This window comes from Pogoniulus pusillus, chromosome 11 (genome assembly GCF_015220805.1).
Source record: "Pogoniulus pusillus isolate bPogPus1 chromosome 11, bPogPus1.pri, whole genome shotgun sequence".
Classification (NCBI taxonomy): Eukaryota; Metazoa; Chordata; class Aves; order Piciformes; family Lybiidae; genus Pogoniulus; species Pogoniulus pusillus.
The window spans coordinates 14,780,081-14,808,039 of record NC_087274.1 but is presented as its reverse complement, the minus strand read 5'-3'; the positions used below and the strand labels follow the sequence as shown (position 1 = coordinate 14,808,039).

The 27,959-nt window shown below is 55.8% G+C and overlaps 1 protein-coding gene across 3 annotated transcripts in view; it reads left to right on the top strand.

Annotated features, from left to right (window-relative positions):
* LOC135179399 (dynein axonemal heavy chain 9-like) overlaps positions 1-27,959 on the top strand; it is a 107,711-nt gene that overhangs the window by 17,367 nt on the left and 62,385 nt on the right. For 2 of the 3 annotated variants that reach the window (XM_064151163.1, XM_064151165.1), the window contains 13 exons: positions 3,044-3,205; positions 4,226-4,422; positions 5,649-5,811; positions 7,020-7,143; positions 9,752-9,894; positions 13,057-13,218; positions 14,222-14,455; positions 16,614-16,874; positions 19,511-19,936; positions 20,806-20,925; positions 25,610-25,798; positions 25,908-26,143; positions 26,645-26,767. In XM_064151163.1, coding sequence (XP_064007233.1) covers positions 3,044-3,205; positions 4,226-4,422; positions 5,649-5,811; positions 7,020-7,143; positions 9,752-9,894; positions 13,057-13,218; positions 14,222-14,455; positions 16,614-16,874; positions 19,511-19,936; positions 20,806-20,925; positions 25,610-25,798; positions 25,908-26,143; positions 26,645-26,767 — 2,540 coding nt within the window. The remainder of the gene's footprint in view (positions 1-3,043; positions 3,206-4,225; positions 4,423-5,648; positions 5,812-7,019; positions 7,144-9,751; positions 9,895-13,056; positions 13,219-14,221; positions 14,456-16,613; positions 16,875-19,510; positions 19,937-20,805; positions 20,926-25,609; positions 25,799-25,907; positions 26,144-26,644; positions 26,768-27,959) is intronic. The other variant, XM_064151164.1, reaches the window with a different exon arrangement.

Below are 27,959 nucleotides of genomic sequence, written 5' to 3'. Positions count from 1 at the left end.
CATGGAACTCTGCTCTAAATGATATCTGTCAGCTCTCTAAGATAATAATCACAGGCTCAGCAGGGCTGGCTTGGCCTTTTTATTGCCATCCCTGTCAAGATCTCCCAGCAGCGTGTCACATTAAGGGCTGTGGCAACTGAAGAGGAGCAGCCTGCAGCTCCTCCTGACAGTGAGCTGTGGCTCTGCTGTGCCAGGCTCCAGAGGAGTTTGCCTCCACACGTGCCCAGCAGAATTCTCTGAGTCACAGAAGAGACTGGCTGAAGAGACCTTCCAGATCACCCAGCCCAACGCTAACCCAGCACTGCCAGGGCGCCACTAACTCATGGCCCCCAGCACCACATCTCCATAGTTCTGAAACCTCTCCAGGGATGGGGACTCCACCACTGCCTTGGGCAGCCTGGGACAGGTTTGACAGCCATTTCCATGAAGAAATTGTTCCTCGTGTCAAATCAAACCTCCCCTGGTGAACTTGAGGCTATTTTCTCTTGTCCTACTGCTTGTAATGCTTGAGGAGAGCCCAACCTCCACTTCACTGCAGCCTCCTCTCAGGGAGCTGCAGAGAGCAATGAGCTCTGTCCTCAGCTTCCTCTCCTCCACACTGAATACCCCCAGCTCCCTCAGCTGCTCCTTCCCAGCCTTGTTCTCCAGACCTGTTCCCCTTGGAGGAACCCAGGAGGTTCCATCTGAGCAGGAGGAGAAAGTTGTTTGTTGTGAGGGTGCTGGAGGCCTGGAGCAGGCTGCCCATGGAGGTTGTGTAGTGTCCTTGTGTGGAGAGCTTCCAAGGCCAGCTGGGCATTGTGCTGCTGGGCAAGCTGCTGTGGGTGCCCTGCTTGAGCAGAGGCTGGGACTGGATCATCTCCAGAGATTCCTTCCATGCTGATATTCTGAGGTTCCTGGAAGAGTTTGGATGCTCTTCTGAGAGCCACGAGGAGGGCTGAGTTTGCAGAGTGATCCAGGAGGAGATGTTCAGATGTTCAGAAGCACATCCCAGCTCCATGGGCTGCAGATGTGCTTCCCTCCCAGGCAGACTCCCAAGTGCATCAGGGGCAGAGCTCCTGTGGCTTGGGTGTTCTCGAGAGTCATCACTGAGTGAGTTTCTTATGATGATCTTTTAAAATCAGGCCTGATGGCTTTCTCCTTCCTGGAGCTCTCCTCACTCAGAGCTGCTTTCTGAAATGAGTACAGCAGCAGCAGGCTGGCAGCTGGGATGAGGAAGGTGAACCCCAGCTGCTGCCTGCCCCGGGCCAGAGAGCAGGGGGAGGCTGATTCCCAGCACTGCCTATTTTATCTATAAATAATTAGATGGCTGCTTAATTGATGCTGCTGAGGACTCTGTCTGCTCTTAATGGGCTCAGTTTTAGGTGACACCTCTTTGAAATTTCCTCCTTTACTGCATGTTAATGGAGCTTATGGTGCGGTGTGAGAAGCAGCCAGCAACTGGGGGTCCCTGCAGGCAGCATCCACCTAATTAAAATTAATTGATTGAAATTAAATTCCTCACCACTAAAAATTCCCAACTCTTTTTTTTTTTCCTTTCTTCTTTACCAAACGACCATGGAGTGGTGCTGGGATGCAGAAAGCTGCATGCCAGGGTTGGTGCCTGCCTCTGCATGGGCTCTGCTCCTGAGATCTTAGAGCAGGGAGACCTCAGTGCAACCTTCCAGTACCTGAAGGGGCTCCAGGAGAGCTGGGGAGGACTTTGGACAAGGCTGGGAGTGCCAGGATGAGGGACAATGGCTTTGGGCTGGGAGAGGGGAGACTGAGAGTGGAGATGAGGAAGAGATTGTTGAGAGTGAGAGTGGGGAGAGACTGGCACAGGTTACCCAGGGAGGCTGTGGATGTGCCCTGCCTGGAGGTGTTCAAGACCAGGCTGGATGTGGCCTTGAGCAGCCTGTGCTGATGGGAGGTGTCCCTGGGAATGGCAGGGGATTGGAGCTGCTTTGCTGTGGGGACAGGCTGAGAGAGCTGGGGAGTGTTCAGTCTGGAGAGGAGAAGGCTCCAAGGAATCCTTATTGTGGCCTTGCAGTACCTGAAGGGGGCTACAAGAAAGCTGAGGAGAAACTTTTTAGAGTGTCAGGCCTGGGGGGAATGGATCCAAGCTAGAGGAGGGGAGATTTAGATTGGACTTTAGGAAGAAGTTCTTCACCATAAGGGCACTGGGAAACTGGCACAGGTTGCTCAGAGAAGTGGTGGAAGCTTCATTCTTGGAGGTGTTTAAGGCCAGGCTGGATGTGGCTCTGAGCAACCTGATCACTAAATCAGGAGGGTTGGAGCTGGATGATCCTTGAAGTCCCTTCCAGCCCTGTCAGCTCTGTGATTCTGTGATATTGAAGGTCCCTTTCAGCCCACCCCACTCTGTGATTCTCTCAGGAGCAGCAGCCAAGCCAGGCTGTGCTGGGGATGCTGGCTGGGGGCATGCAAGTGAGCTCTTGTGCTCACAAGAATATGAGGTGCTCTGGGGGACTGCAGGTGACACAGAATGTGTGCTGCAAGGGCTGCTGAGCAGAGGCTTGTTCAGAAGCTCCTCTGCAGGCTGCTCCAGCAGCTCTGTCTGCAGTGCTGCAGCTCCTTGCAGTGTGGTAGCTTAGGGCTGGGTGAGGTTGGTCTCTTTGGGGCAGTGGAATCGAAGGATCACAGCAACATTTCAGCTGGGAAAGACCTTTAAGGGCACCCAGCGCTAACCCAGCACTGCCAGGGCACCACCAACCCATGGCCCTCAGCACCACATCTGCACAGTTCTGAAATCCCTTCAGGGATGGGGACTGCACCACTGTCCTGGGCAGCCTGGGCCGGGACTTGGTAACCCTTTTGGGGAGGAAATTGTTCCTCATGTCCAACCTGAACCTCCTCTGGTGCATCTTGAGGCCATTTGCTCTTGTCCTGTCACTTGTTCCTTGGGAGCAGAGCCCAACCCCCACCTGGCTCCAGCCTCCTCTCAGGGAGCTGCAGAGAGCATTGAAGTCTCCCTCAGCTTCTCCTCACAAGACTTTTGCTCTAGAGCCTCCACCTCAGGATGCTTTTACCAAGTCTGTATTCTCCACAGGGGCTCCTGTTCTCTACCCCTGAATGTCTGCAGCAGCCCCAAGACCTGGTGAAGCTCTACCTGCATGAGTCCAGCAGGGTGTACAGGGACAGGATGGTCGAAGAGAAGGATTATGAGACCTTTGACAAAATCCAGATGGAGCTGGTGAAGAAGTTCTATGATGTGAGTGTGGAAAGCCATAGCTCTGATAACAGCCTCCTTGATCTCAGGGAAAGGATTCCTTGGAAAAGCAGTGTGAGCCCTGAGTCTGCCCCTTTCAATGTTCTTGATGGGATCTCAGGAGAAAAATCTCTCTAAGCTATGTCCTGGGATGCAGAAGTTGAGATATGGTCACTGCTGCCCTCTGAGGGCACTGGGCAGGGACACAGAGAGCAGACAGCAGCTTCTCCTCCAGCTCCTGCTGCCCATGGAGCAGTCAGGTGTTGTGCCTGTTCCTGCAGGGATTTTCTTGTGTGGGTAAGGAGCAACAGGTCAGAGCAATGTCAGCAGGGAGGCTTCTTCCCTTCTTCCTCTTCCCCTCTTGCCTTCCCTCTATTCCAACTCTATGAGCAGGAAAAGGCATGTGCTGGAACACCACGCTTGGAAAGCTGGCATGGAGCTGGAATCCCGGACTGGCTTGGGTGGGAAAGGACCTTTCAGGCCCCTCCAGTGCACCCACCTGCAGTCAGCAGGGACATCCCCAAGCGGAGCAGGCTGATCACAGCCCCACACAACCCGACCTGCAGTGGTGCCAGCCATGGGGCAGCTCCTACCTCTCTGCCAGGCTCTCCCCACTGCAGGGAGGTCTCAGCAGAGGGGCAGAATCCCCTCCCTGCCCCTGCTGCCCACACTGCTGGGATCAGGCCAGGACAGGCTGGGACTGGGCTGGCAGTGCTTAGTGTAAGCTCATCTCCAGCTCTGCACCCCCAGCACCCCCAGTGTCCCTTCCCAGCGGGCTGCTCTCCAGCCCTCATTCCAGCCTACATGGGTACCTGGTGTTGCCTTACCCCAGGGGCAGGACTTTGTACTTGGCCTTGTTGAGTCTGTTGAGGTTCACACAGTGCCACCTGTCCAGGTCTCTCTGCCTGACTTTCTGTCCCTCTGGCATGCCAGCTGCATCCCCCAGCCTGGGCTCCTTTGCAAACTCCCTGAAGGAGCCTTGATCCCATTCCCTAGCCAGATTTGTTTCTTTGGCTTTGACAGGACATGGAGGACACTTTAGAGCAGAGCAAGAGGCTGAACATTTATTGCCACTTTGCTAAGGGCGTGGGTGAGCCCAGCTACAGGGCAGTGCCAGCCTGGCAGGACTTGAACCAGATCCTTGTGGAAGCCTTGGAGAGCTACAATGAAGTCAATGCTGCCATGAACCTGGTGCTGTTTGAGGATGCCATGTGCCATGTGTAAGGACTCTCTGGCTTGAGGGGCTCAGCACAGCTTTATTGTGGAGGTTGCTCCCTTGGGGACACAGAGATCCATACCCACAGCTGGAGCTGTGCCTCTGTGGCACAGACACTGCTCTGCTGCCCTAGCTGGTCCTGGGAGGGGGCTGTAGGCAGCGTGAGGGTGCCCAGGGCTGTCAAGTGGAGAGCTGCAGGCTGGCAGCTCACTCTGCCCGCTGGGGGGGTATCTTTGGCCCACAGTGCCCTGTACGTGGCACAGACACTGACTGGGGGAGACAGGGCTCAGGGCTTGGCTGTATTCCCTTGGCAGCCAGCTCCAGAGCCACTTAGACTGGCAGTGCTCAAATGCTGCCACAGCTGCCTGAGGGCTGGATTGGCACAGTGAGATCGAGTCACAGAATGCACTGGGCCTGGGTTGGAAGACCTCAACCTGCCCTGCTCTGACCTCAACCTGCCCTGCTCCAGCCTCAACCTGCCCTGCTCCAGACCATTGTGTCTTGGCCTACCCCCACAGGCCTTTCCACACAGTCTGCTGAACCTTCAGCCACTGCAGAATGATGAAGGTTCTCTGCTAGGGTGGGGGTGGGAAGGCACATCTGGAGATCATCTAATCCAATTCCTTTGCTGAGGCAGGGTCATGGATTTGTGCAATGGTTTGCGTTGGAAGGGACCTTCAAGATCATCCAGTTCCAACCCCCTGCCATGTGCAGGGACACCTCTCAGCAGTGCAGGCTGCTCAAGGCCTCACCCAGTCTTTACTGGGGGCCTGCATCAGGGCCTTGAATTCTCTGTTCCTGCATCTTGGTGTACTGAGCTTTCCCTTGGCCTCCCTGGGAAGATGTCCCAGGCTCAGCCTCCAGCTCCAGACAGCTCTGTCAGGCAGGATATGGCAGGTGTGGAGGGTAGGACAAGAGGCAATGGTTTGGAACTGGAGCAGGGCAGAGTTAGGTTGGACATCAGGAGGAAGTTGTGCACAATGAGGGTGGCATTGCCCCTGTCTGAGCTGCCACCAAACTCTTTTCTCCATCAGCTGTGTGCTGTGCTGAGCTCTCGACAGATGCTCTTTGAGGTCCCTTCCAATCTAAACCATTCTGTGATTGCTGCCACGTCCCTTAGACTGGCATTTTTCCTCCCATTCCAAAGACAATGCTTTAGTGGAGCATGAGGCAGAGAGAGAGAGAGTGAAAAGCCTTCACTAAGGAGAGGCTCTGTGTGCTTGGCTGCAGCTGCCGCATCAGCCGCATCCTGCAGTGCCCCCGTGGAAACGCGCTCCTGGTCGGCGTGGGTGGAAGTGGCAAGCAGAGCCTGACCAGACTGGCAGCCTTCATTAGCTCCCTGGAGGTGTTCCAGATCACTCTGAGCAAGGGCTATGGCATCCCTGACTTGAAGGTAGGTCATGCTTAAGGTTGACCTGAAGGGGAAGGAAATCAAGAGCAGAACCTGCCCTGAAGCCTTTGTCTTGATGTGCTCTGACCAACCTGGTGTGGGGATGCCGAAAAGCTTCAGATGCAGCTCAGAGAATGAGCCCAAGCCTCTGGAGGCAGCCAGCACTGAAGGGGTGACTGCAGAGACCCCACAGAGGCTGCAAAGCTGCTGAGGGGCCTGGAGCAGCTCTGTGAGGAGCAAAGCCTGAGAGCTCTGGGGCTCAGAGCCTGCAGAAGAGCAGCCCCAGATGGGAGCTGAGCAGTGCTCAGCAAGAGATGAAGGAGCTGTGTGGGGCAAGAGGCTGGAGCCAGACTCTTGTCAGTGGTGCCCAAGGACAGCACAAGAGGCAATGGGCACAGACTGGCATCCAGGAGGTTCCATTTGAACAGGAGGAGAAAGTTGTTTGTTGTGAGGGTGCTGGAGGCCTGGAGCAGGCTGCCCAGAGAGGCTGTGGAGTGTCCTTGTGTGAAGAGCTTCCAAGGCCAGCTGGGCACTGTGCTGCTGGGCAAGCTGCTGTGGGTGCCCTGCTGGATTAGGCGGTTGGACTGGAAGATCTCCAGAGGTCCTTTCCAGCCCCTCCATGCTGGGGTTCTGGTATCCTGTGAGAGGATGGACCAAAGTCTTTTCCTCCTGCTTCACTTCCAGCATTTTAATATACTGACCAGCTTCAGCTATTCACAGAGTCACAGAATAGACTGAGTTGGAAGGGATCTCAAAGCTCAACCAGTGCCAACCCTCTGCCATGCCCAGGGACACCTTTCACAAGCACAGCTTGCTCAAGGCCTCATTCAGCCTGGTCTTGAACACCCCCAGGTCAGAGGCAGCCACGGTCTCCCTGGGTAACCTGTGACAGTGTCTCCTCACCCTCACTCTCAACAGTCTCTTCCTTCTCTCCACTCTCAGTCTCCCCTCTCCCAGCTCAAAGCCATTGCCTCTCATCCTGGCACTCCCAGCCCTTGTCCAAAGTCCTCTCCAGCCCTCTTGGAGCCCTTTCAAGTACTGGAAAGCTGCTCTGAGGTCTCCCTGGAACCTTCTCTTCTCCAGGCTGCACAGCTCAAAGCCATTGTCCCTCCTCATAGCACTGCTGCAGGCCCTGGTGGCTGTGGCTCCAGCCCATGCTTTGCAGCAGAGTGCAGCCTTGACTCTGACTCCACTTCTTTTCCACCCTCCAGGCAGACCTGGCAAGGCAGTACCTGAAGGCTGGAGTGAAGAACATTGGCACCGTGGTGCTGCTGAGCGACGCACAGCTGCCTGAGGAGCAGTTCCTGGTGCTGCTGAACGACTTCTTGGCATCAGGTGAGGCTCTGCTGCTTGGCTTTGCCTCTGCTGCTTTACAGCAAAGCTTCACACATCTTCTAGCCACACAGATAAGCAGTCTGTGCCCTCAGTGACAATGTCCCTGGGTTATGGCCCAGAGCAGGGCCAGTGCCAAGTCTTCTTTGAGGGGATGCACTCAGGCACAGAATCACAGAATGGGGTGGGCTGGAAAGGACCTTCAGGATTATCCAGCACCAAACCCCTGCCATGGGCAGAGACACCTCCCACTGGCACAGGTTGCTCAAGGCCTCATCCAGTGTAGCCTGGAACACTTGCAGGACAGAGTCTTCATGGCTTCTCTAGACATCCTGTTCCAGTGCCTCACCACTCTCAGGGTGAAGACTTTCTTCCTAATGCCTCATCTAAATCCAGGCTTTTCCAGCACAAAGCCATTGTCCCTCAGCCTGGCACTCCCAGCCCTGGTCCAAAGTCCCTCCCCAGCTCTCCTAGAATCCCTTCAGGTGCTGGAAGGCTGTTCTGAGGCCTCCCTGCAGAGTATGTGGAGTCTAGGGAGGCCACCAGGTCAAGGGAGGGCCACAGCAGTGCTGGCAGGGCTCTGCTGTGGGGCCAGGCTGGCAGAGTTGGGCTCGGGCAGCCTGGAGAAGAGAAGCTCCAGGGAGACCTTTGGGAGGCCTTGCAGTGCTTCAAGGGCTGAGCAGAAAGATGGGGACAGAGTTTTGAGCAGGGCCTGCGGTGCCAGGACAAGGGGGGAAGTTTTAAACTGACAGAGGGAGATTGAGAGTGGAGAGAAGGGAGAAATGTTTGTCCCTGAGGGTGGGGAGAGCCTGGCCCAGGCTGGGCAGAGAGGTGGGAGCTGCCCCATGGCTGGCACCAGTGCAGGTCAGGGTGTGTGGGTCTGTGAGCAGCCTGCTCTGGTTGGGGATGTCCCTGCTGGCTGCAGAGAGTTGCACTGGATGTGCTTGAAAGGTCCCTTTCAACACAAACCATTCTGGGATTCTGCGAGGCAGCCCAAAACTGCATCCAGTGAGGTCAGGACCATGCAAGGACTCCCACTGGAGCTGGGCTGAAGCTTGGACTGGATGACCTTGAAGGTCTCCTCCAGCCAAAGACACTCTGTGAGCTGATACTAAGTCAGAGGTGCTGGCTGATGGCTCTGCCTGCTCTCAGCTCTCTCCATCCTTATCTTTCTTACTCATTTCACTCCTTATCATCACTAAAGCGCTAGACCAAGGCACAGCTTGAAGTCTGTCTGATCAATCAGCAGCTTTCTCATCTGTGTCCTCTCCTGGCTGATCAGTGCTCATATTTGCAGCAGCTCACTCAGTCATGATGATCTCCATTAAACCAGAATCAGGAAAGGAAGTGAAGAGGAGATAACTGGAGGAGTCATTGGAAACCACTTTGCTTGGTGCATCCTTGGCAGCCACTTGCAGCACTGTTACATTTTGAAAGGGGGTTAGAGGATTTCTCACTCATAAAGCCTTTTGCTGACCTGGGAGCTGTTTGCCTGCTCAAATGGCATCCACCAGTTGCAGGTGTTCATGGAGTCACAGAAGGGGTTGGGTTGGAAGGGACCTTCAAGGCCATCCAGTTCCAACCCCATGCCATGGGCAGGGGCACCTCCCACCAGCACAGTTTGCTCAAGGCCTCATCCAGCCTGGCCTTGAACACCTCCAGGCAGGGACATCACTGGGAGACCATATGGTATGTGGAACTAATTCGTTTGCCAACCCAAAGTGGTTTCATTTCTCTGTGGGACACATCAAGTACAGGATTTTTCTTTTGTAATCTCATTAGCAGGGTAGGTCTGAGAGAAATGGACTTTGTGTACAGTGGAGCAGCAATGGTGTGGCCACCAGGAGCAGGGCAGAGATTGTGCCCCTCTACTGGGCACTGATGTGTCCACAGTTGAAATCCTGGGTTCAGTTTTTGTTCCCACACTCCGAGAAGGACATTGAGGGGTTGAAGCAGGTCCAGAGAAGGGCAATAAAGCTGGGAAGGGTCTGGAGAACAGGGCTGGAGAGGAGCAGCTGAGGGAGCTGGGGGTGTTCAGCCTGGAGAAGAGGAGGCTGAGGGCAGAGCTCATTGCTCTCTGCAGCTCCCTGAGAGGAGGCTGCAGTCAGGTGGGGGTTGGGCTCTGCTGCCTAGGCTCAGGTGACAGAAGGAGAGGAACTGGCCTGAAATTGTGCCAGGGAAGGGTTAGGTTGGCGATTAGAGGAAAAATGTCTTTGTTGCAAGAGTGGTCAGACACTGGCAGAGGCTGCCCAGGGAGGTGGTGGAGTCCTCATGCCTGGAAGTGTTCCAGCAAGGTGTGGCCATGGCACTTGGGGCATGGTTTAGTGGTGATGCTGGCTTGCTGTTGGACTGGATGATCTCAGAGGCCTTTTCCAACCCAAATAACTCTATCCTATGGTTGTTTTCCTTCTGCTTTTACAAGTTTGCTCCCACAAGTGTTTATTTTTTAGCAGTTGAACTTCTGTGCCTCTGCTGCTGGTGGTGCCCTTGGGGAGCTGGCACAGTGCTTTTCCTCCAGGAAGGGGCTTCCCTGACTCCCTGTGAAGGGAGGCAGCTGAGTCACTTTGCTCGACAAAATGCAGACCAGAACTGCTCTGCCTTTTTCTCTTAGGAGAAATCCCTGACCTCTTCCCTGAGGAGGAAGTTGAAAACATCAGCAGCAGCCTGAGAGGTGAGGTCAGGGCCCGGGGGCTGGTGGACTCCAGGGACACCTGCTGGAAGTTCTTCATCGAGCGAGTTCGGCGGCAGCTGAAGGTGAGAGAGCCGAGAGGAAACTTGGGGTCTCACCACCCGTCTGGGGCGCGGGCAGGAGGTGGAGATGCTTTGGGACACCTTGTAAGGAGGTTGGACTGCAACCTGCAAGGCTTTTCTGCCTGCTGACAACATGAGCAGGGCTTGTCCTAGTGAGCAGAGCTAAAGCAAAGAAGTTCTGTCTGTGTCACCCTGCTTGGGCTGAGAGAGCACCAGGGAGCTCCACTGGCCAGCCTGGAGAAGAGAAAGCAGCAGGGAGACCTCAGAGCAGTTTGCCACTCCCTGAAGGGGCTCCAGGAGAGCTGGGGAGGGACTTTGGACAAGGGCTGGGAGTGCCAGGACAAGGGACAATGTCTTGGAGCTGGAAGAGAGGAGATTGAGAGTGGAGATGAGGAAGAGATTGTTGAGTGAGGGTGGGGAGAGACTGGCACAGGCTGCCCAGGAAGGCTGTGGATGTGCCCTGCCAGGCTGGCTGAGGCCTGGAGCAAGCTGTGCTGGTGGGAGGTGTCCCTGGGCATGGCAGGGTCTTGGAGCTGGATGAGCTTTGGGGTCCCTTCCAGCCCAACCCATTCTGTGATTCTATGACCATTGTCTCTTGGAATAGCTGAGCAACACCAACCTTTGCCTTTCCATTTTGAAGACCATGCAGAGGGGTTTGACTGGGGTATGTCAGGATTAGGTTCTGCTGCTTGGAAAAGTTGCACAGGGGATCCTCATGATGTTGAAAATCCATAACCAGAAGAATTTAAACCTGACTGTCTTATAAACAAAGTGCTTGGAGCTGAGTGGGACAGAATAGTTGGGCTTGATGACCTTGAAGGTCTCTTCCTACCTCAACAGTCCTATGATTCTGTGGTTCTGAAGTGGGCTTCAAACTGTGTTCCAGCACAGAAAGACTTTATGGATATGTCCTAAGATCCCCAAACAGTTCCAGCGCTTGCCAGGTACATGGAGAAAACACAAAGCAGGAGGAATTAGACTCTTCCATGGTGCCAGAGCAGGGATGTGAAGTGGGCCACAAGTGAAGAACTGCTGTTTGCTCAGTGTATGCCTGTCCTTCTCCTCCCCACTGCTGCCTCTGTGCTGCTGGGACGTGCTTGTTGGTGTAGGGTATGCGTTCAGGGTGGGGGACTGCTCAAGAGCTGATTTCTCAGGGGGCACTGTGACACGAGAGAGATTCCTAAGGACAGGGAATCCAGTCCTCTTCTCTCTGCCCTCCCCCAGTGCAGAGGGGAATTTCTAATGAGTGCTGCTGCTGTTTTGTAGCTCTCCTAGCACCTTGGTTGTCTCCTGCCTGGTGTCACTCCCTAGATATATCTCTGCTGAGCTGTGAGGTGCAGTGGAAGGGCAGCAAGGATGTGATGTACCTGGGACTAGTCCCTTCCCCTTGTCTGCCCTTCTCCTTCACGACGTGGTGGAGCAGATGGATGGGGGCAGCTGGGAAGTGCTCTTTATTGTCCCAGCACTTTATGATGGCATCAAACACTCTGCAGAAAGCTGATCAAGCTGTGGCTTATCCAGACCCTGCTGCACCTCTGGGAACAGCACAGAAGCACAGCTTGGCCCAGCGCAGCGTGAGCAGCAGCACAGCTTCTGCCTCGGGGTCTGGAGAGAGGGCAGGTGAAGAGGAGGGCTGCTGGAGATGGAGAGCTTCCTGAGGCATACCTGGTCCTGAGACTGCCACACTGAGGTGCCCAGGGCTTGTGCTTGAAGGTGTAGGAAGGGTTTGCAGGATGCCCTGTGAGTGGCCGTGTCAGAGGAGCCTCTTCTGAAATGGAAATGAAAATGGGTTTGTGACAGGCTGGATCCAGCAGCTTCTGAGAGCTAGATCTTAGCTCATGGTGGAGCTGGTGACACATTATAGAGACACTGGAGCTGACAGCAGCTGCCCCAGGACATCTGCAAGGCTCTGCTGGCCCAGCCAGGGCAAATAAGTCAGAGAGGGATGATGCACAGAGCAAGACCTGGTGCCTCCTACCCTTGCTTAGGTGCTGCTGCTCCACTGCGTGGTGGCAACTCCGTAGGCTCATGGAATAGATTCACAGAACAGTTTGGGTTGGAAGGGACTTTACAGATCATCCAGTGCCAACCCCTTGCCATGGACAGGGACACCTGCCATCAGCCCAGCTTGCTCAGGGCCTCATCCAGCCTGGCCTTGAACACCTACAGGGAGGTTGTGGATTGCAAATCGCAGATCACATTCGGTGATTCTGTGGTCCACAGCCTCCCTGGGCAGCCTGTGCCAATCTCTCCCCACCCTCATTCTTCCTCACCTCCACTTTCAGTCTCTCCTCTCCCAGCTCAAAGCTGTCCCTCATCCTGGCACTCCCAGTCCTTATTCAAAGTCCCTTCCTGGCTTTCTGCCCTGCTCTGGCTTCTCTAAATAACTTCTCACTCTGCTAAAAGCAGGTTTTGAGTTTCATCCACCTCAACCCTGATGTCTTCCCAGGTGGGCTTGTGGTCCTGCCAGGAGAATTTAGATCCATTCACTTTAATTCCTGTCTGCACCAGTTGAATCTGGATGCCAGATGCCTGCTGGGTGAAGCTTTGTGTCACTGCCACAGCAGGGACAAGTGGTTCTATTAAACCCTGTGCAGCTTTCAGTGTGTGCCAGGTTCTGCTTCTGCCCATGGCAGTGCCTGCACCAGGGCTCAGATTAGAATCATAGAATCAGTCAGGGTTGGAAGGGACCACAAGGATCAGCCAGTTCCAACCTCCCTGCCATGGGCAGGGATGCTCTACCCTAGATCAGGCTGCCCAGAGCCTCATCCAGCCTGGCCTTAAGCACCTCCAGGGATGGGGCCTCAGACACCTCCCTGGGCAACCCATTCCAGGCTCTCACCACTCTCATGCTGAAGAACTTCCTCCTCACGTCCAGTCTGAACGTACCCACCTCCAGCTTTGCTCCATTCCCCCTAGTCCTGTCACTCCCTGGCAGCCTGAAAAGTCCCTCCCCAGCTTTTTTTGTCAGTGCAGGATTGGCTGCAGAGAAGAGCTGTGAGTGCTCCTGGGTTAGGCCTGCTCCATGCCTGCCTTGCAGGATGGAGGCTGCTGCACTCTTGGAGATCTCCCCTTGGGAATGGCTGAGAGAGTCCAGGCTGGGCTGCCTGGTCAGAGCCCACAGCCTGCTCCTGGTGTCAGCTGCTGCCCTCTGCCTGCCCGCAGGTGGCTCTGTGCTTCTCCCCGGTTGGCAGCAAGCTGCGCGTCCGCAGCAGGAGGTTCCCTGCCATCATCAGCTGCGTGGCCATGGACTGGTTCCAGGACTGGCCGCGGGAGGCCCTCGAGTCCGTCAGCCTCCGCTTCCTGCAGGAGACAGAGGCCATGGAGGTGAGCTCCTCGCCATCAGCACCGGGGGGCACTGGGCTGGCACGGGGTCACCACTGGGCTGGCACCAGCTGAGTGCCAGAGGCTCTGAATGGAGCCCTCTGCTTCCCACAGGGAAGAGAAAGGGAAGGAGGGAGAGAGACTGATGGAAAGGGAAAGAAACTGAGCCAGCTGGGCTGGAGAGAAGAACAATGCCCTGGACAAGAGATACAGAGACACAAAGCATTGGCACCACTGCTGCTGGGGACAGACAGGAGAGACAGCAGACAGAGGGGTGCAGAGAAGAACCTGAGCAACATGACTGTTGCAGGGCACCTGCCCCTTGCTCTCCACACCCGTGTCTGAGCCTCTGTGATTGGGCAAAACCAGGACAAGTTCTCCCTGATCACAGACTCGCAGAATGGGTTGGAAGGGACCTTCAAGATCACCACCCCCTGCCATGGGCAGGGACACCTCCCACCAGAACAGGTTGCTCAAGGCCTCATCCAACCTGGGCAGCCTGTGCCAGTGTCTCACCACCCTCACTCCCAACTCTTGTCAGAAGTCCTTCCCCAGCTCTCCTGGAGCCTCTTTCCTGTTGTCAACTTGCTGCTGAGCTAAGAAGGATCCAGTTCTATTTATTTAGCTTTTCTGGGCTGGATTGTGGAAGAATAAAGCCTTCAATGTCTCTTAGGTTCAGTGTGTGCTTCCCCCAGCTTGCAGGGAAGAAAAGGCCACATTTCTGCTGCAGAGGGTGAGGGTTTGTAGAGCTGAGCATTAGAAAAATTGCTTGGAATAAGATAAAGTGTGAGATAAAAAGATATCAAGAGAGGGATAAAGCACACAGGCAGACAAAGTTATTTCAGAGATAACAAATGAAAAGGGATCAGCTGAGATGTTCCAGCCTGGATTTAGCTGCAGCAGAACAAAAAGTGAATAAATTCCTTTCTCTCCAGCCGGGCTCTGTGTCAGGTGGAGTCGTTGTGTTTCAAAGCAGCCTCTCCTTGCCTTCTTCTCTCACCTTTAGGACTCGGTGAAGGACTCCATAAGCAGATTCATGGCTCATGCCCACACAAGCGTCAAGGAGGCCTCGCGGCTCTACCTGATCCGGGAGCGGCGCTACAACTACACCACCCCCAAGTCCTTCCTGGAGCAGATCAAACTCTACCAGACCCTGCTGAGGAAAAAGGGCAAGGACTTGAAAGCAAAACTGGAGAGGCTGGAGAATGGGCTGGAGAAGCTGAAGAGCACTTCTGCTCAGGTGAGCAAGCCTGCGGGGGCAGCGCTGCTTAGCTGCCCTGTTTGGCTGCCAGAGACATCTCTGGGTCCTGGTTGTGAGCACAACTTTAATGGCTTGAGAGCAGCCTTGAGGAGAAGGCCTTGGGGGTGTCAGTTGGTGCCAAAGTGCCCAGCAGCCAGCACTGGTCACTGGCAGCCCAGAGCCAGCTGTGTGCTGGCTGCAGCCAGAGCAGGGAGAGCAGCAGCACAGGGAGGGGATTCTGCCCCTCTGCTCTGCTCAGACCTCACCTGCAGCACTGCCTCCAGCTCTGGGGAACCCAGCACAAGAGCTGTGCTCAGATGCTTGCAAGTGACAGGCTCTGGTGGTTTGGTTTTCAAACCTAAGGAGGAGGATTTTAGTAGCTGGGTGTGCCTCTGCCCTGAGGAGCAGTGCTGCCATCATCAGCCTTCTCCAGGTCCCTGCTGTGTGGCTGCTGTGACAGACTGCTGAGGACATTGATGCATTTCAGACTGCCGAGTGTGGCTTCAGCCTGAGGGGCTGTTGTGCAGGTGGCTGCAGGGCACTTTTGGGCAGCTCCAGTTCCAAAATCAGCTCTTCTCCCACCTGCCTTTCTGCTTTCTTTAAAATTTGGCATAAAACCACAGCTTCACAGATTGCTTTGGATTGGAAGGGACCTCCAAGGGCATCTTGTCCAACACCCCTGCACTCGACAGGTTGATCAGGGTCTCATCAAGTCTCCTCCTCTGCAGACATTCAAATCCCCCCTGGGTGTGTTCCTGTGTGATCTAGTGCAGATGGTACTGCTTTCTCAGGAGCTTTGCACTGGGTGGTCTTTTGAAGTCCCTTCCAACCTCTAACCTTCTCTGTTTCTGTGGTCTCCAGGGGTGGGTTCCACCACCCCCTGGGCAACCTGTGCCAGTCTCTCCCCACCTTCATTGTGCAGAGCTCCCTCCTGACATCCAACCTTAATCTTCCATCCCAGTTTCTAGCCATTGCCTCCTGTCCTGTCACCTCAGTGATAACACCACCTTCTGAGCAGCCCCTCCCCAGCCTTTCAGCTGTGGAAAGACCTGGACATCTTGCCACTGGACATCTGACCAACTCTTCTAGAGACCTGTCTTCCATCACCTCCTGTTCCTAGCCCTGAAGTCAGTGCCTGTCCTCAGCACTCAGAGCAGCAGAAGCCAGCTTCAGTCTTTAGGATGTAGGAGCTCTGGGAACGAGTGGGATGAGTCACTTGTTTTGATGATGGCTCTGAAGAGGTCATCGCAGTGTTCAGAGCCAATCACTGAGTCATGGGGAATGGCTTTGGTTGCTCTTGCATCTCTGAGTTGTCTGTCTGTGAATGGCTGACCTCTAGGTTGTGTTTTGTGTTCCTGAAGCAAGGCAGAGTCAGCCAGAGGAGTCCAGGCTGCTGGGACCCTACCTTCCAGGCTTCCTGCTCTGCAGGGCTGCAGCAGCTCTGCTATGAGGACAGGCTATGAGAGTTGGGGCTCTGCAGGAGGGGCGAGGTGTGAAAGGAAGTGCAGTTGCTGGGCAAGCTTCTGTGGGAGACCTGCTTGAGCTGGGGGGTTGGACTGGCTGATCTCCAATGGTCATTTCCAACCCCCCTGTGCTGGGATTCTCCACCACAAAAAATCTGAGCGTGGCACATCCATACCTCCTTCAGCTGGGTTGGGCTGGGGGGTCTGAGCTCATGCTCACAGCTGAATGTGATTGGTTCTTTAATGAGAGAAGCTTCCTGCAGGTGCCAGGTCCATGGCGAGGCTCCTGGCAGTACTGAACCAATCCCATGACCACCTGAAATTGAAGCATCCACCTGCTTCCCATTGGGTCCTCCTCCAAGCACTATTTGTGGTGCCCTGGCACCTCTGCCCACTCAACAGAGCTGGGGCAAGCTCCTTAGCAGCCCTTCCTGCTGGTGCTGGTTTCACTCCTGCTGTGTTACTCACTGCTAGCCGCCCACTGGGCCATGGCATGGGCATGGTTTCTCAGCTGTGAGCCAGGCACCAAGAGCCATGTGGAGCAGCAGCTTTGCTGTGCTGCCAGGACATTGCTTGCTCTGCATACAGGCCCTCCATGGTGCTGGGCACCGCTCAGCACCACTCCAGAGCCAGCCCCCGCGGGTGGGCAGGGCAGGAAGCAGACTATGGGGTGCCCATCTGTTTCTTGCCTCTAGGTGGATGAGCTGAAGGCCAAGCTGGCAGTGCAGGAAGTGGAGCTGAAGCAGAAGAACGATGATGCTGACAAACTGATCCAGGTGGTGGGAGTGGAGACAGAGAAGGTGAGCAAGGAGAAGGCAGTGGCCGATGAGGAGGAGCAGAAGGTGGCACTCATCACCAAGGAGGTGGAGCAGAAACAGAAGGACTGTGAGGAAGACCTGGCCAAAGCTGAGCCTGCCCTGGTAGCTGCCCAGGAGGCACTGAACACCCTCAACAAGGTAGGGTGAAGGTTCCTTTGGGAATCCACCATCTCACTCCTGCTGTGGAGTGCTGTGCCATGGCCCAGGTTCAGGGCCTTTGTATTGGCCTTTCTCCAGCTTCTTCCCAGCTGGCACATGCTTGGTTCATGGTGTTACTGGGAGCAGCCACAAGGCTGCATCATTACCCTTCATTCATGCCCACAGGGAGCAGAAGGAGCTGGCAGTGGGTGCTGTGTTTACACCTCCACTGCTGGCTGGTTCCACTGCCCCTCACCCTGTCCCACTGGGAAAGGGAGGTGACCTTACTGCCAGCCTTTCTCAGGACCCAGGGACGAGTGTCACAGAGGCATCAGCAGTGCTGTACCTCTGTCCTGCTGCCCATGCTCAGATCTTGTGCCAGCCTGGAGAAGGACAGGAGGGCTGCAGGGCATGGGCACAGGCCAGGTCATGCTCCAGACTTGTCTGAGGCAGTTAGCACTGAGCTGCCAGGAGCGAAGCTGTAGAAGGAGAAGCTGCAGAAGGAGAAGCTGCAGGTGCTGCCAGGGTCCTGTGGCAAGGAGCTGGTGACAGCAGAGTGCTGTGGAGGCAGGGAATTAATGTGGCCAAGTCAGGAACACAGAGGGGTAGCTTCAGTGAGAGTGCCCTAGAGCCATGGACTGCCCTGAAGGCTGGCTTGGAAAAGCCCTCAAAGATCAATGAGTCCAAATGCTGCCAAGTCTGGTGCTAACCCATGGCCCTCAGCACCACAACTGCTTGGCCTTTCAATCCCACCAGAGCTGGGGACTCCACCACTGCCCTGGGCAGGCCTTGACAGCCCTTTTGGGAAAGAAATTGTTCCTTGTGTCCAAACTAAACCTCTCATGGTGTAGCCTGAGGCCATTTTCTTTGTCCTATCATTTGTTAGCTGGAGGCAGAGCCCAACCCCTGCCTGGCTCCAGCCTCCTCTCAGGGAGCTGCAGTGAGCAATGAAGTCTGCCTTCAGCCTCCTCTTCTTCACACTCACAAAATTTGTGCTCTAGACCCTAAAAGCTCTTCTAGGGAAGCTTTGTTGCCCTTCTCTGGGGCTGATCCACCCCTCAATGTCATTCTTGCCATGAGTGGCTCAAAACAGGGCACAATACTCGGGGTGTGGCCTCACCAGTGCCCAGAATTGCCCTGCTCCTGCTGGCACCATTGCTGATCCAGCCCAGGCTGCTGGTGCCTTTCTTGCCCACCTGGGCACACCCTGGCTCGTCTTCAGCTGGCTGTTGACCAGCACCCCCAGATCCTTTTCCACTGGGCAGTTTCCAGCCACTCTGCCCCAGCCTGCAGCATTGCAGGAGGTTGTTGTGTCCCAAGCCATGAGCAGCCAGCGGGATGCTGTGGGACACAGTGTCACAGGTCCTAACCCTGCTGGGAGGAGACCAGGTAGCTCTCAGCCACCAAGGCCAGGCTCTTCCCAGAGGTGCCCTGGCACAGGATGAGAGGCAATGGACAGAAGCTGGAACCCAGGAGGTTCCACTTCAATATGAGCAAAACCTTTGTGTGAGGATGCTGGAGGACTGGAGCAGGCTGCTTAAAGAGGTTGCAGAGTCTCCTCTGGAGACTTTCAAGACCCATCTGTGTGTGTTCCTTACCTGCCCTCAGAGATCCTGCTCTGGCAGGGGGGTTGGACTCAGTGGTCTCTGGAGATCCCTTCCAGCCCCATCATCCTGAGTTTGTTCAGGGATGTGGTTCCTATTTGCCAAGCTTTCAGCACCTGTGGCTTTGCTGCAGGTTGTTTTGTTCCTATAAGGGAAGGAAACCTCCAAAGGGAAGGTTTTTGTCTCTTTGTTAGTTTGGAGTTTGTGCTGGAGCTGCAGGAGGATCTCATTAGGTGAAGCTGAGGGAGATGCTGAGATGCTCTCCAGGGAGCTGTGAAGTGCTGCTAGCAGAGTACAGGAAGGGCTGAGCTCCCTTAACCGCTGATCAGAGATGCAGCAGGCAGCTTGCCCTGCTTGCTGATGTGAATAATCAGCAGCAGCTCTGCAGATGCAGTTTCTCCCCAGTTACCCCGGTGGTGGTGTTCAGAAAACACTGCCAGGTGCAGCATTGATGGGGCAAGCAGTGGCAGAAGCTGACTGTGGAGCACAGAGACAGAGCTGCCAGGAGCTCAGTCAGGGGCTAGGTACATGAACATCCCCTGCTGGGGAGGTGGTATTGGGTAGATGATGGTCCTGGGATTGCCCTCCCCTGCCACTGGGTCTCTACTTCATAGATTCACAGAATGGGTTGGGTTGGAAAGGACCTTCAAGACCATCCAACTCCACCCCCCTGCCATGCCCAGAGATACCTCCCACCAGCCCAGGGTGATCAAGGCCTCATCCAGCCTGGCCTTGAACACCTTCAGGCAGGGGACATCCACAGCCCCGCTTAGCAGCCTGTGCCAGTCTCTCCCCACCCTCACTACAAAGAATCTCTTCCTCATCTCCAGTCTAAACCTACCCTGCTTAAGCTGGGCACGAAGCACTCTCAAGGCTGTGCTGTAGACAGTCAGTCTGTGCCCTCTTGGGAAGGAGTCCTTGGCCAGTGCTGCTCAGTCCCTGCACAGCTGACGGTGAGCAGGAGGCAGTGACAGTGATGCTGCGATGCTGCCACTCTGTGTATGCCTGACAGCCTCCTTGCCCCCTCTGCAGAAGAACCTGACGGAGCTGAGGTCCTTCGGGTCGCCCCCTCCAGCCGTCAGCAAGGTCCTGGCAGCGGTGCTGGTGCTGCTGGCGCCCGGCGGCAGGATCCCCAAGGACAGGAGCTGGAAGGCGGCCAAGGGAGCCATGGCCAGGGCCGACAGCTTCCTGGACACGCTGGTCAGGTTCGACAAGGAGAACATCCCCGAGAGCTGCCTGAAGGCCCTTCAGCCCTACTTGCAAGACCCCGAGTTCCAGCCCGAGCTGGTGGGCAGCAAGTCGTTGGCGGCGGCAGGGCTGTGCCGCTGGGTGCTCAACGTTGTGCGCTTCCACCAGCTCCACTGCCAGGTGCAGCCCAAGCGCCAGGCCCTCAGCGCCGCCAACGCCGAGCTGGCAGCCGCCCAGGACAAGCTGGCCAGCGTCAAGGCCAAAATCGCCGTAAGTGCTGCCCTCCGGGGGCGTCTGCCGTGCCCGGCACCCCCTGGCCACAAGCCCTCTGCTTCGGGGAAGCTGCTCCTGCACTGCTGTGCTCGAAGGGCGCAGGGAGGACCCGGAGGGGCTGGGGCAGCTGTCTGAGGAGGCCAGGCTGGGAGCCCTGGGGCTGCTGAGCCTGGGGGAGACTGAGAGCTGTTATTAACATCTGTAGATGTCTGAAGGGTGGGGGGCAAGATGAAGGGGCCAGGCTCTTGTCAGTACTGCCCTGTGATAGGAGAAGGGGCAGTGAGCTGGAACCCAGGAAATTCCACCTCAGTATGGTGTGAGGGTGCTGGAGGCCTGGAGCAGGCTGTCCAGAGACATTGTGGAGTCTCCTTCTCTGGAGGCTTACAAGCTCTGCCTGGGTTTGTTCCTGTGTCCCTTACAACCTCTAACATGCTGTGATCCTGTGTGACCTGCCCTGTGCAATCCTGCTTTGGAACAGGGGTTGGTATGGATGATCTCCAGAGGTCACTTCCAACGTTGCCCACCCTGTGATGCTGTGGCAGAATTGGTACCTTGTAGCCTTTCTATCTCTTTTGCCAGTGCTCAGAATGATAGAATCATTTTTGTTAGGAGAGACCTTTAAGTTCATCAAGTCCATCCTGCTCTGGTTGGGGATGTCTCTGCTGGCTGCAGGGGGTGGACTGGAGGAGCTTTGCAGGTCCCTTCCCACCCAAAGCAGTCTGTGAGTCTATGGTTCTCTGGGTGCCAGGCTGGGCAGTGTGAGCTGTGGTGGCTTCTGGGCAGGCCCTGCTGGCAGGTGGATCAGGTCTGGAGCAGGCTTTGCCTTTAAGCCCTTCTGTTATTGTCTCTCTGCTTGTGCCCTGCAGCGCCTCAACGAGAACCTAAGGAAGCTCACAGCCAGGTTCGAGAAGGCCACAACAGACAAACTCCAGTGCCAGCAGGAAGCTGAGGCCACAGCCTGTACCATCGCCCTCGCCAACCGCCTGGTGAGTGCCAGCAGCTGCAGCCCCGTGGGCATGGGTGGGAGCTCTCAGTGGCTGCTGAGCTGCCAGCCACGTGCATGGTCGATGGTTGGACTCAGTGATCTCAGAGGGCTTTGCCTGCCCAAACTGTGCTCTGATGCTATGAAGAGCAGAGCCTGTCCCCACCGTCACACCCTTGGTGACCATTACAGCCTGTTGTATCTTTGCACCACACAGCCTCCTGCTGCTCTGCTGGGGCAAAAGGGAGATGGACAGAATGGCTCCTGCTCACTGCCTCCCCAGTTGAAGAGGGACAGGGATCTGCTGGACAGAGTCCAAGGCAGGGCTATGAGGATGGTGAGGGGACTGGAGCACTGCCTGATGAAGAGAGGCTGAGGGCCCTGGGGCTGCTTAGTCTGGAGAAGAGAAGACTGAGAGGGGATTTAATCAATGTTTATAACTATCTGAGGGCTGGGGGTCAGGAGAGGGGGACAGGCTCTGCTCACTTGCTCCCTGGGGTAGGACAAGGAGCAATGGATGGAAGCTGCAGCACAGGAGGTTCCAGCTCAACCCAAGGGGGAACTTCTTGACTGTAAGGGTCCCAGAGCACTGGCACAGGCTCCCCAGAGAGGTTGTGGAGTCTCCTTCTCTGGAGCCTTTCCAGGCCTGTCTGGATGTGTTCCTAGATTGTGTGAGCTGGATTGTATGGTTCTGCTCTGGCAGGGGGGTTGGACTCAATGATCTCTTTGGGTCTCTTCCAACCCCTGACATCCTGTTAGCCTGTGATCCTGTGTGCTGCTGCCTGCAGCCCCACTCCCATCCAGCACTGCCCTTAACTCTTTGTCTTGTGGCTTCTGCACCAGCTCTTGGCTTGCAGGAGGCTGTTGGCTGAATGAGCTCTGCCCTGGTTCTGGCAGCTGGCACTGCTGGCTCTGGCTCCCCCTGCAGCTCACGTGGAGGGCCCCAGCTGTTGTGTGGCTTTAAAGCTTGTGCTTCACTGTGACTGCAGAGGGGACAGCAGCAGCAGTAGGGATTGGTACCTTTTCCAGTGACACAGACACTCTCAGCAAGGCTGCAGATGACACCAAGCTGAGTGGTGCAGCTGACGCACCTGAGGGACAAGATCCGTCCAGAGGGACCTGGACGAGCTGCAGAAGTGGTTGTGTGTGAACCTTGTGAAGTTCAACAAGGCCAAGTGGTTTGGGCAGCCCCTGCTGGTACCAATCCAGGCTGGGGATGAAGGGCTGCAGAGCTGCCCTGAGGAGAAAGACTTGGGGGTGTGAAGCTGGAGAGGAGCTGGCACTGAGCGCTGCCAGCCCAGCCCCAGCCTGTCCTGAGCTGATCCCCAGCAGAGTGGACAGCAGGTTTGGTGGTGACCTGGCAGTTCTGGGTTAACAGTTGGACTTGATGGGCTTAAAAGTCTCTTCAACCAAAACAATTCTGTGATTCCATGCTTTTGGCAGGGGTCAATGAGAAGCAGCAGACAAGTCCCTCCCTGTATTGACTTGGCTCTTTTATGTAGCCACCGAGGGGAGGTTTCTGCTTTCATCTTCCTCAGGTTAATTCTCACTGAGTGCTTCCAGAACCTTTAATTAAGACAGCAAAAGCAGCTTTTTTCCTCTCAAAGAGCCATTTGTGTTTCTGGGCAGATCTTGCAGGATATTTTCCTGTCTCTTTCCACTGCTTAACAAAGCCCTGTTCAGCGTGGGATGTGGAGGTCACTGTGGCTCATGGAGGAGTCAGGAAACAACAAAACACAAACTGCAGAAAGAAAATGTTTCCTGAAAGGAAGCAGAGAAATGATGGTTTCAGCTCTGCTGCCTGAGATGTACCTGCATGTCCGTGTGCTTCACACTGAGCACAGCTTCAGCCCACCCCCGGCAGCAGCACCTCCACAGAGCCAGGGCAGACTGCAGGAGGTGCAGCAGGTACCAGCGCAGGGTCCTGCAGCTGGGTCGGGCCAGCCCCAGGCACAAATCCAGGCAAAGGGGGTTGAGACCAACCCTGAAGAAGAGTCTTGGGGGCGTTGGGTGCTGAGCAGCTCCCCAGGAGCTAGCAGTGCCCTCCTGCAGCCCTAAGGCAGCTGTGTGCTGGGCAGCAGGGCAGGAGGGGATTCTGCTCCTTGGCTCTGCTCTGCTCAGACCTCACCTCCAATCCTGCCTCCAGTTCTGGTGTTGCCAGCAGGAGAAGGACACAGAGCTGCTGGAGAGAGTGCAGAGGAGGCCACAAAGGTGCTGCAAGGGCTGGAGCAGCTCTACTGTGAGCACAGGCTGAGGGAGCTGGGGGTGTGCAGCCTGGAGAGGAGAAGGCTCCAGGGGGACCTTAGAGCTGCCTGCCAGTGCCTGAAGGGATCCTGCAGGAAGGCTGCAGAGAGACTTTTCCTGAGGGTGCCTAGAGACAGGCCAAGGGAAATGGTTTGGAGCTGAGGCAGAGCAGGGCTGGAGTGGAGCTAAGGAGTAAGTTCTTCAGTGTGAGGATGGTGAGAATCTGACAGAGGCTGCCCAGGGAGGCTGTGGCTGCCTCCTGCCTGAAGGTGTTCGAGGCCAGGCTGGATGAGGCCCTGAGCACTCTGGGCTGGTGGGAGGTGTCCCTACCCACGGCAGAGAGTTGAACTGGATGAGCTTTGAGGTCCTTTCCAACCCAAACTGTTCCACGAGTCTCTGATTTCTCAGAGGTGCTTAACATGGAAATTATTGACTGAACTCCTGACCACTGAGGTCCATGCCCAGCTGTGGCAGTGAGCTAAGGACAAGCTGCAGGTCTGGGCTCAGGTTGGCTCTCTTGTGTTTTCTTAGCTGCATTGGAAAAATAATCCCTGAGAGACAGAAGGGTTTTAGCTTCTGCAGGATTTGTAAAGCTTTATAGTTTCCTTCAGAAAGTGTTGTGATTCTGAAATCAAGACAAGGCAAAGGACTCAAGTGTTGGGCAGACTGCCCTAGGCTGCAGCTGTGGTCCTTGTGATGATGCTGCACTGTCCATGGGCTGACAGCAGCAGGTTTGTGTCACAGGCAGTGTAACCTCAGGGAAGGAACAGGAATCTTTTTACTTTGAAGTGTGTTCTTCGACCCCGGCCATGAAGTGGGACTGAGCCCAGGATCCAGTTCAGCACCTGCTGAACAGCAGCACTTGTTCAGCTCATTTGCTGGTGCTGGACCACAGCCTGAGCTGTTCACTGCCTCAGAGAGTCTTAAAATCAGAGAATGATGGAATGGTTTGGGTAGGAAGGGACCTGCAAAGCTCATCCAGTCCAACCCCTACAGCCAGCAGGGACATCCCCAACCAGAGCAGGTTACTCACAGCCCCAGACAACCTGACCTGCAGTGGTGCCAGCCATGGGGCAGCTCCCACCTCTCTGCCCAGCCTGGGCCAGGCTCTCCCCACCCTCACTTTCAACAATCTTTTCCTCATCTCCACTCTCTCCCCTCTCCCAGCTCAAAGCCATTGTCCCTCATCCTGGCACTCCCAGCCCTTGTCCAAAGTCCCTCCCCAGCCTGCCTGGAGCCCCTTCAGGTACTGGAAGGCTGCTCTGAGGTCTCCCTGTAGCCCCATCCCTCTCAGCCTGTTCCCACATGGGAGGTTCTCTATCCCTCTGATCATTTTTGTGGCCTCCTCTGGCTCTTTACAGCAGTTCCATGTCCTTCTTGTGCTAGGGGACACCAGAATTCCAGGCAGTGACAACATTATCATCACCTACCCACAGCTGCTGCCTGGAGACATATTCCCCAAGGCAGCAGCTCCCTCTCCTTTCTTTGGGAGAGAAACAGCAGAGCCAGGGGGAAGGAAATCTTCATCCTGCATCTAGGCTTACACCAAACTGAGCCATCACAGGAGTGGCACAGCTATTGCAGGGGTGAGGAAGAGGAGTGCTGGGCAATGCCCTGGATTCTGCTAGAACAAAGCAGTGAAGTTGTTGCTCTCTAACTGGTGCACATCCCCTGCCACACATGTGCTGGCTGCGTGAGAGCCTCGAGCTGGTCAGAGGAAGAGGCTGAGGGCTTGGGAAGGCAGTGTCAGGCCTGGGCTTTTGTAGAGCAGAGAAGCTGCAGTGGGGTTGTTTGCATCCAGGTTGTGTCTGTGGCTTGCTGAGAGCTGTGAATCCACACATGGACAGACACAGAACACCACTGAGGGTCTCCTGCTGCTGCAAACAACCTACAGCTTCAAAGAGTGCAACCAAGGAAGCAAATGAGGAGGAAAGCCAAAGCTGTGACCCCTTCAGTGGCTGCTGCTGCCAAGTCTCCAAATGCAGAGCTCTGGAAGGAGACCTGAGCAGTGCTGGGAGCCCTCCTGATGCTGCTGTGAAATCTAATGCCAGCACTGCCCAGGAAAACACAGCCAAAGTCAGCCAGACACAGCAACTCCAAAGGCAGTGCATGAGCCCCTGGACAGTGCTTCCTGCAGAGACCCTCCAGGGCTCCTGGCTGGAGCTGGAGAGCAAATGTTGTGACTGTCACTTCAGTCACAGCATCATGGACTGTCAGGGACCTGGAAATCTCATCCAGTCCAACCCCCTGCCGGGGCAGGATCACCTAGAGCAGGTCACACAGGAACACATCCAGGTGGGTTTTGAATCTCTCCAGAGTGGGAGACTCCACGAGGCCACCTGCTTGGTGTTTGGTTTCTTTTGGCTTTCCCATGCCTGCCACTGCTGCAGCCAAGAGCTGCTCCCAGAGCCCCTGCCCTGATCTGTGTGACTTGGGAATTCCAGGTTGGTGGCCTTGCCTCAGAGAACGTCAGATGGGCTGAAGCTGTGAAGGACTTCAGACAGCAGCAGAGCACCTTGTGTGGAGATGTCCTGCTGGTCACAGCCTTCGTCTCCTACCTGGGCTACTTCAGCAAGCAGTACCGGCAGGAGCTGCTGGAGGGCAGCTGGAAGCCCTATCTGCAGCAGCTCCAGGTGAGCCCTGCTTCCCCCGAGCCCTGCTTTCTTCGCTCAGCTCTGTGATGAGGTTCACCTTCACTGCTTTTTGACAGCAGCCTAGGAAGAATTTCTCCTTTCCCCCCAGGTGCCCATCCCCATAACTCCATCCCTGGACCCTCTGAGCATGCTGGCAGATGATGCTGAGATGGCAGCCTGGCAGAACGAGGGGCTGCCTGCCGACCGCATGTCCACTGAGAACGCTGCCATCCTCAGCAGCTGCCAGCGCTGGGCGCTCATGGTGGACCCACAGCTGCAGGGCAGCAGCTGGATCAAAGCCAAGCATGGAGAGCAGCTCAGAGTGATCCGGATTGGACAGAAGGGGTAAACATCAGCCTCAGCATGGCATGAGGGGCTGGAGCAAGGCCAGAGAAGGGCAACAAAGGTGGGGAGGGGTCTGGAGAAAAGGGCTGGGGGGGAGCAGCTGAGGGGGCTCTGGGGGGGGTTGGTGTGGAGAAGAGGAGGCTGAGGACAGAGCTCATTGCTCTCTGTAGCTCCCTGAAAGGAGGCTGCAGTCAGGTGAGGGTTGGGCTCTGCTCCTTAGGCTCAGGTGAGGAGAGGAACTGGCCTGGAATTATGCCAGGGGAGGGTTAGGTTGGCGATTAGAGGAAAAATGTCTTTGTTGCAAGAGTGCTCAGACACTGGCAGAGGCTGCCCAGGGAGGTGGTGGAGTCCCCATGCCTGAAGGTGTTCCAGCAAGGTATGGCCATGGTGGTGCTTGGTTGCTGGTGGTGTTATTCAATGCCCAAAGCCATTCTGTCAATCTGTGAATCCTCCTTTGAGCCCAGCATCAGCTCCAGCTGATCCCAGTGCTGCTTCCCACAGGTACCTGGAGACACTGGAAGCAGCCCTGGCTGCAGGGGAGCTGGTGCTGGCTGAGAACCTGGAGGAGTCCCTGGATCCAGTCCTGGGACCATTACTGGGGAGAGAAACAATCAAGAAAGGAAGGTGAGGCTGGGGGAGGTTTAGTACTTGTGTGGATGGGCTCAGTGTGCCCTTGGGCCTTCTGTTGCCCACCTCACAGGGTGGGTGCTCTTCTTGTCCTGCCTTCCCAAGCTGGGCCACTGCAACTCTGGCCAGCAGGGGAAATTCACTCAGGATGGCTTTGAAATAAACCCAGGTGGTTCCTTTTGTTGGACAGTGCCACTCAAACTGCATGTGAAGGAGAGCCCTGGCATCCTTCTCTGCGGTGACCTTGGTGGTGCTAATTGGCTGCCCTGATGCTGAGCTGTGACCAAAATAGCTCTTGCTGAGGGGAGGGCAGCAGAGGCTGCGGCACCGCTCGGGAGCGCAGCTGCAGGTGTAAGTGTGAAGAGGATCTGTGTTCATTAGTGAGGCCAACTGCTTCCTGGCAGCTGCTGGTCACCCTCCAGCCAAGAGGAGGTCAGCAGCAGGGGCAGAAGGCAGTTCCTTTTCTCCTTCTTTGTGTGAAAAATAAGCACATTGTCAGTGCCTGCTCAAAGCACAGCAGCAAAGCACAGCTCCCCGGGCAGCATCCCCCTGGCCAGGCACAGGGCTGCCTGCTGGGAGACGCTGCCAGAAGCTTCTCCTCTGTCCCGGGCAGCCAGTGCCAGCTGGCTCCAAGACGGACCTGCTACTGGCCTTGTTCCTTATGGCCAACCTAAACTGAGCCTGGGGTTACTTGAAGCCATTTCCTCTTGTTAAATGGACTGTTCCTTAGGAGCAGAGCCCAACCCCTACCTGGCTCAGACTCCCTCCAGAGAGCTGCAGAGGGCAGTGAGGTGTTCCCTCAGCCTCCTCTTCTCCACACTGAATCCCCCAGCTCCCTCAGCTGCTCCTTCCCAGCTCTTTTCTCCAGACCCTTCTCCACCTTTGTTGCCCTTCTCTAGCCCTGCTCCAGTGTCTCAATGACCTTCTTGGAGTCAGGGCCCAAAACTGGACCTAGCACTCAAGCTATGGCTTCACCAGTGCCCAGTACAGGAGGACAATCCCTGCCCTACTCCTGCTGTCCACACCATTGCTGATGCAGACCAGGCTGCTGGTGCCCTTCTTGCTCACCTGGGCACACCCTGGCTCTGCTTCAGCTGCTGTCAGTCAGCACCCCCTGGTCCATTTCTGCTGGGCACTTTCCAGCCACTTTCCCCCAAGCCTGGAGCCTTCCTGGGGTTGTTGTGTCCCA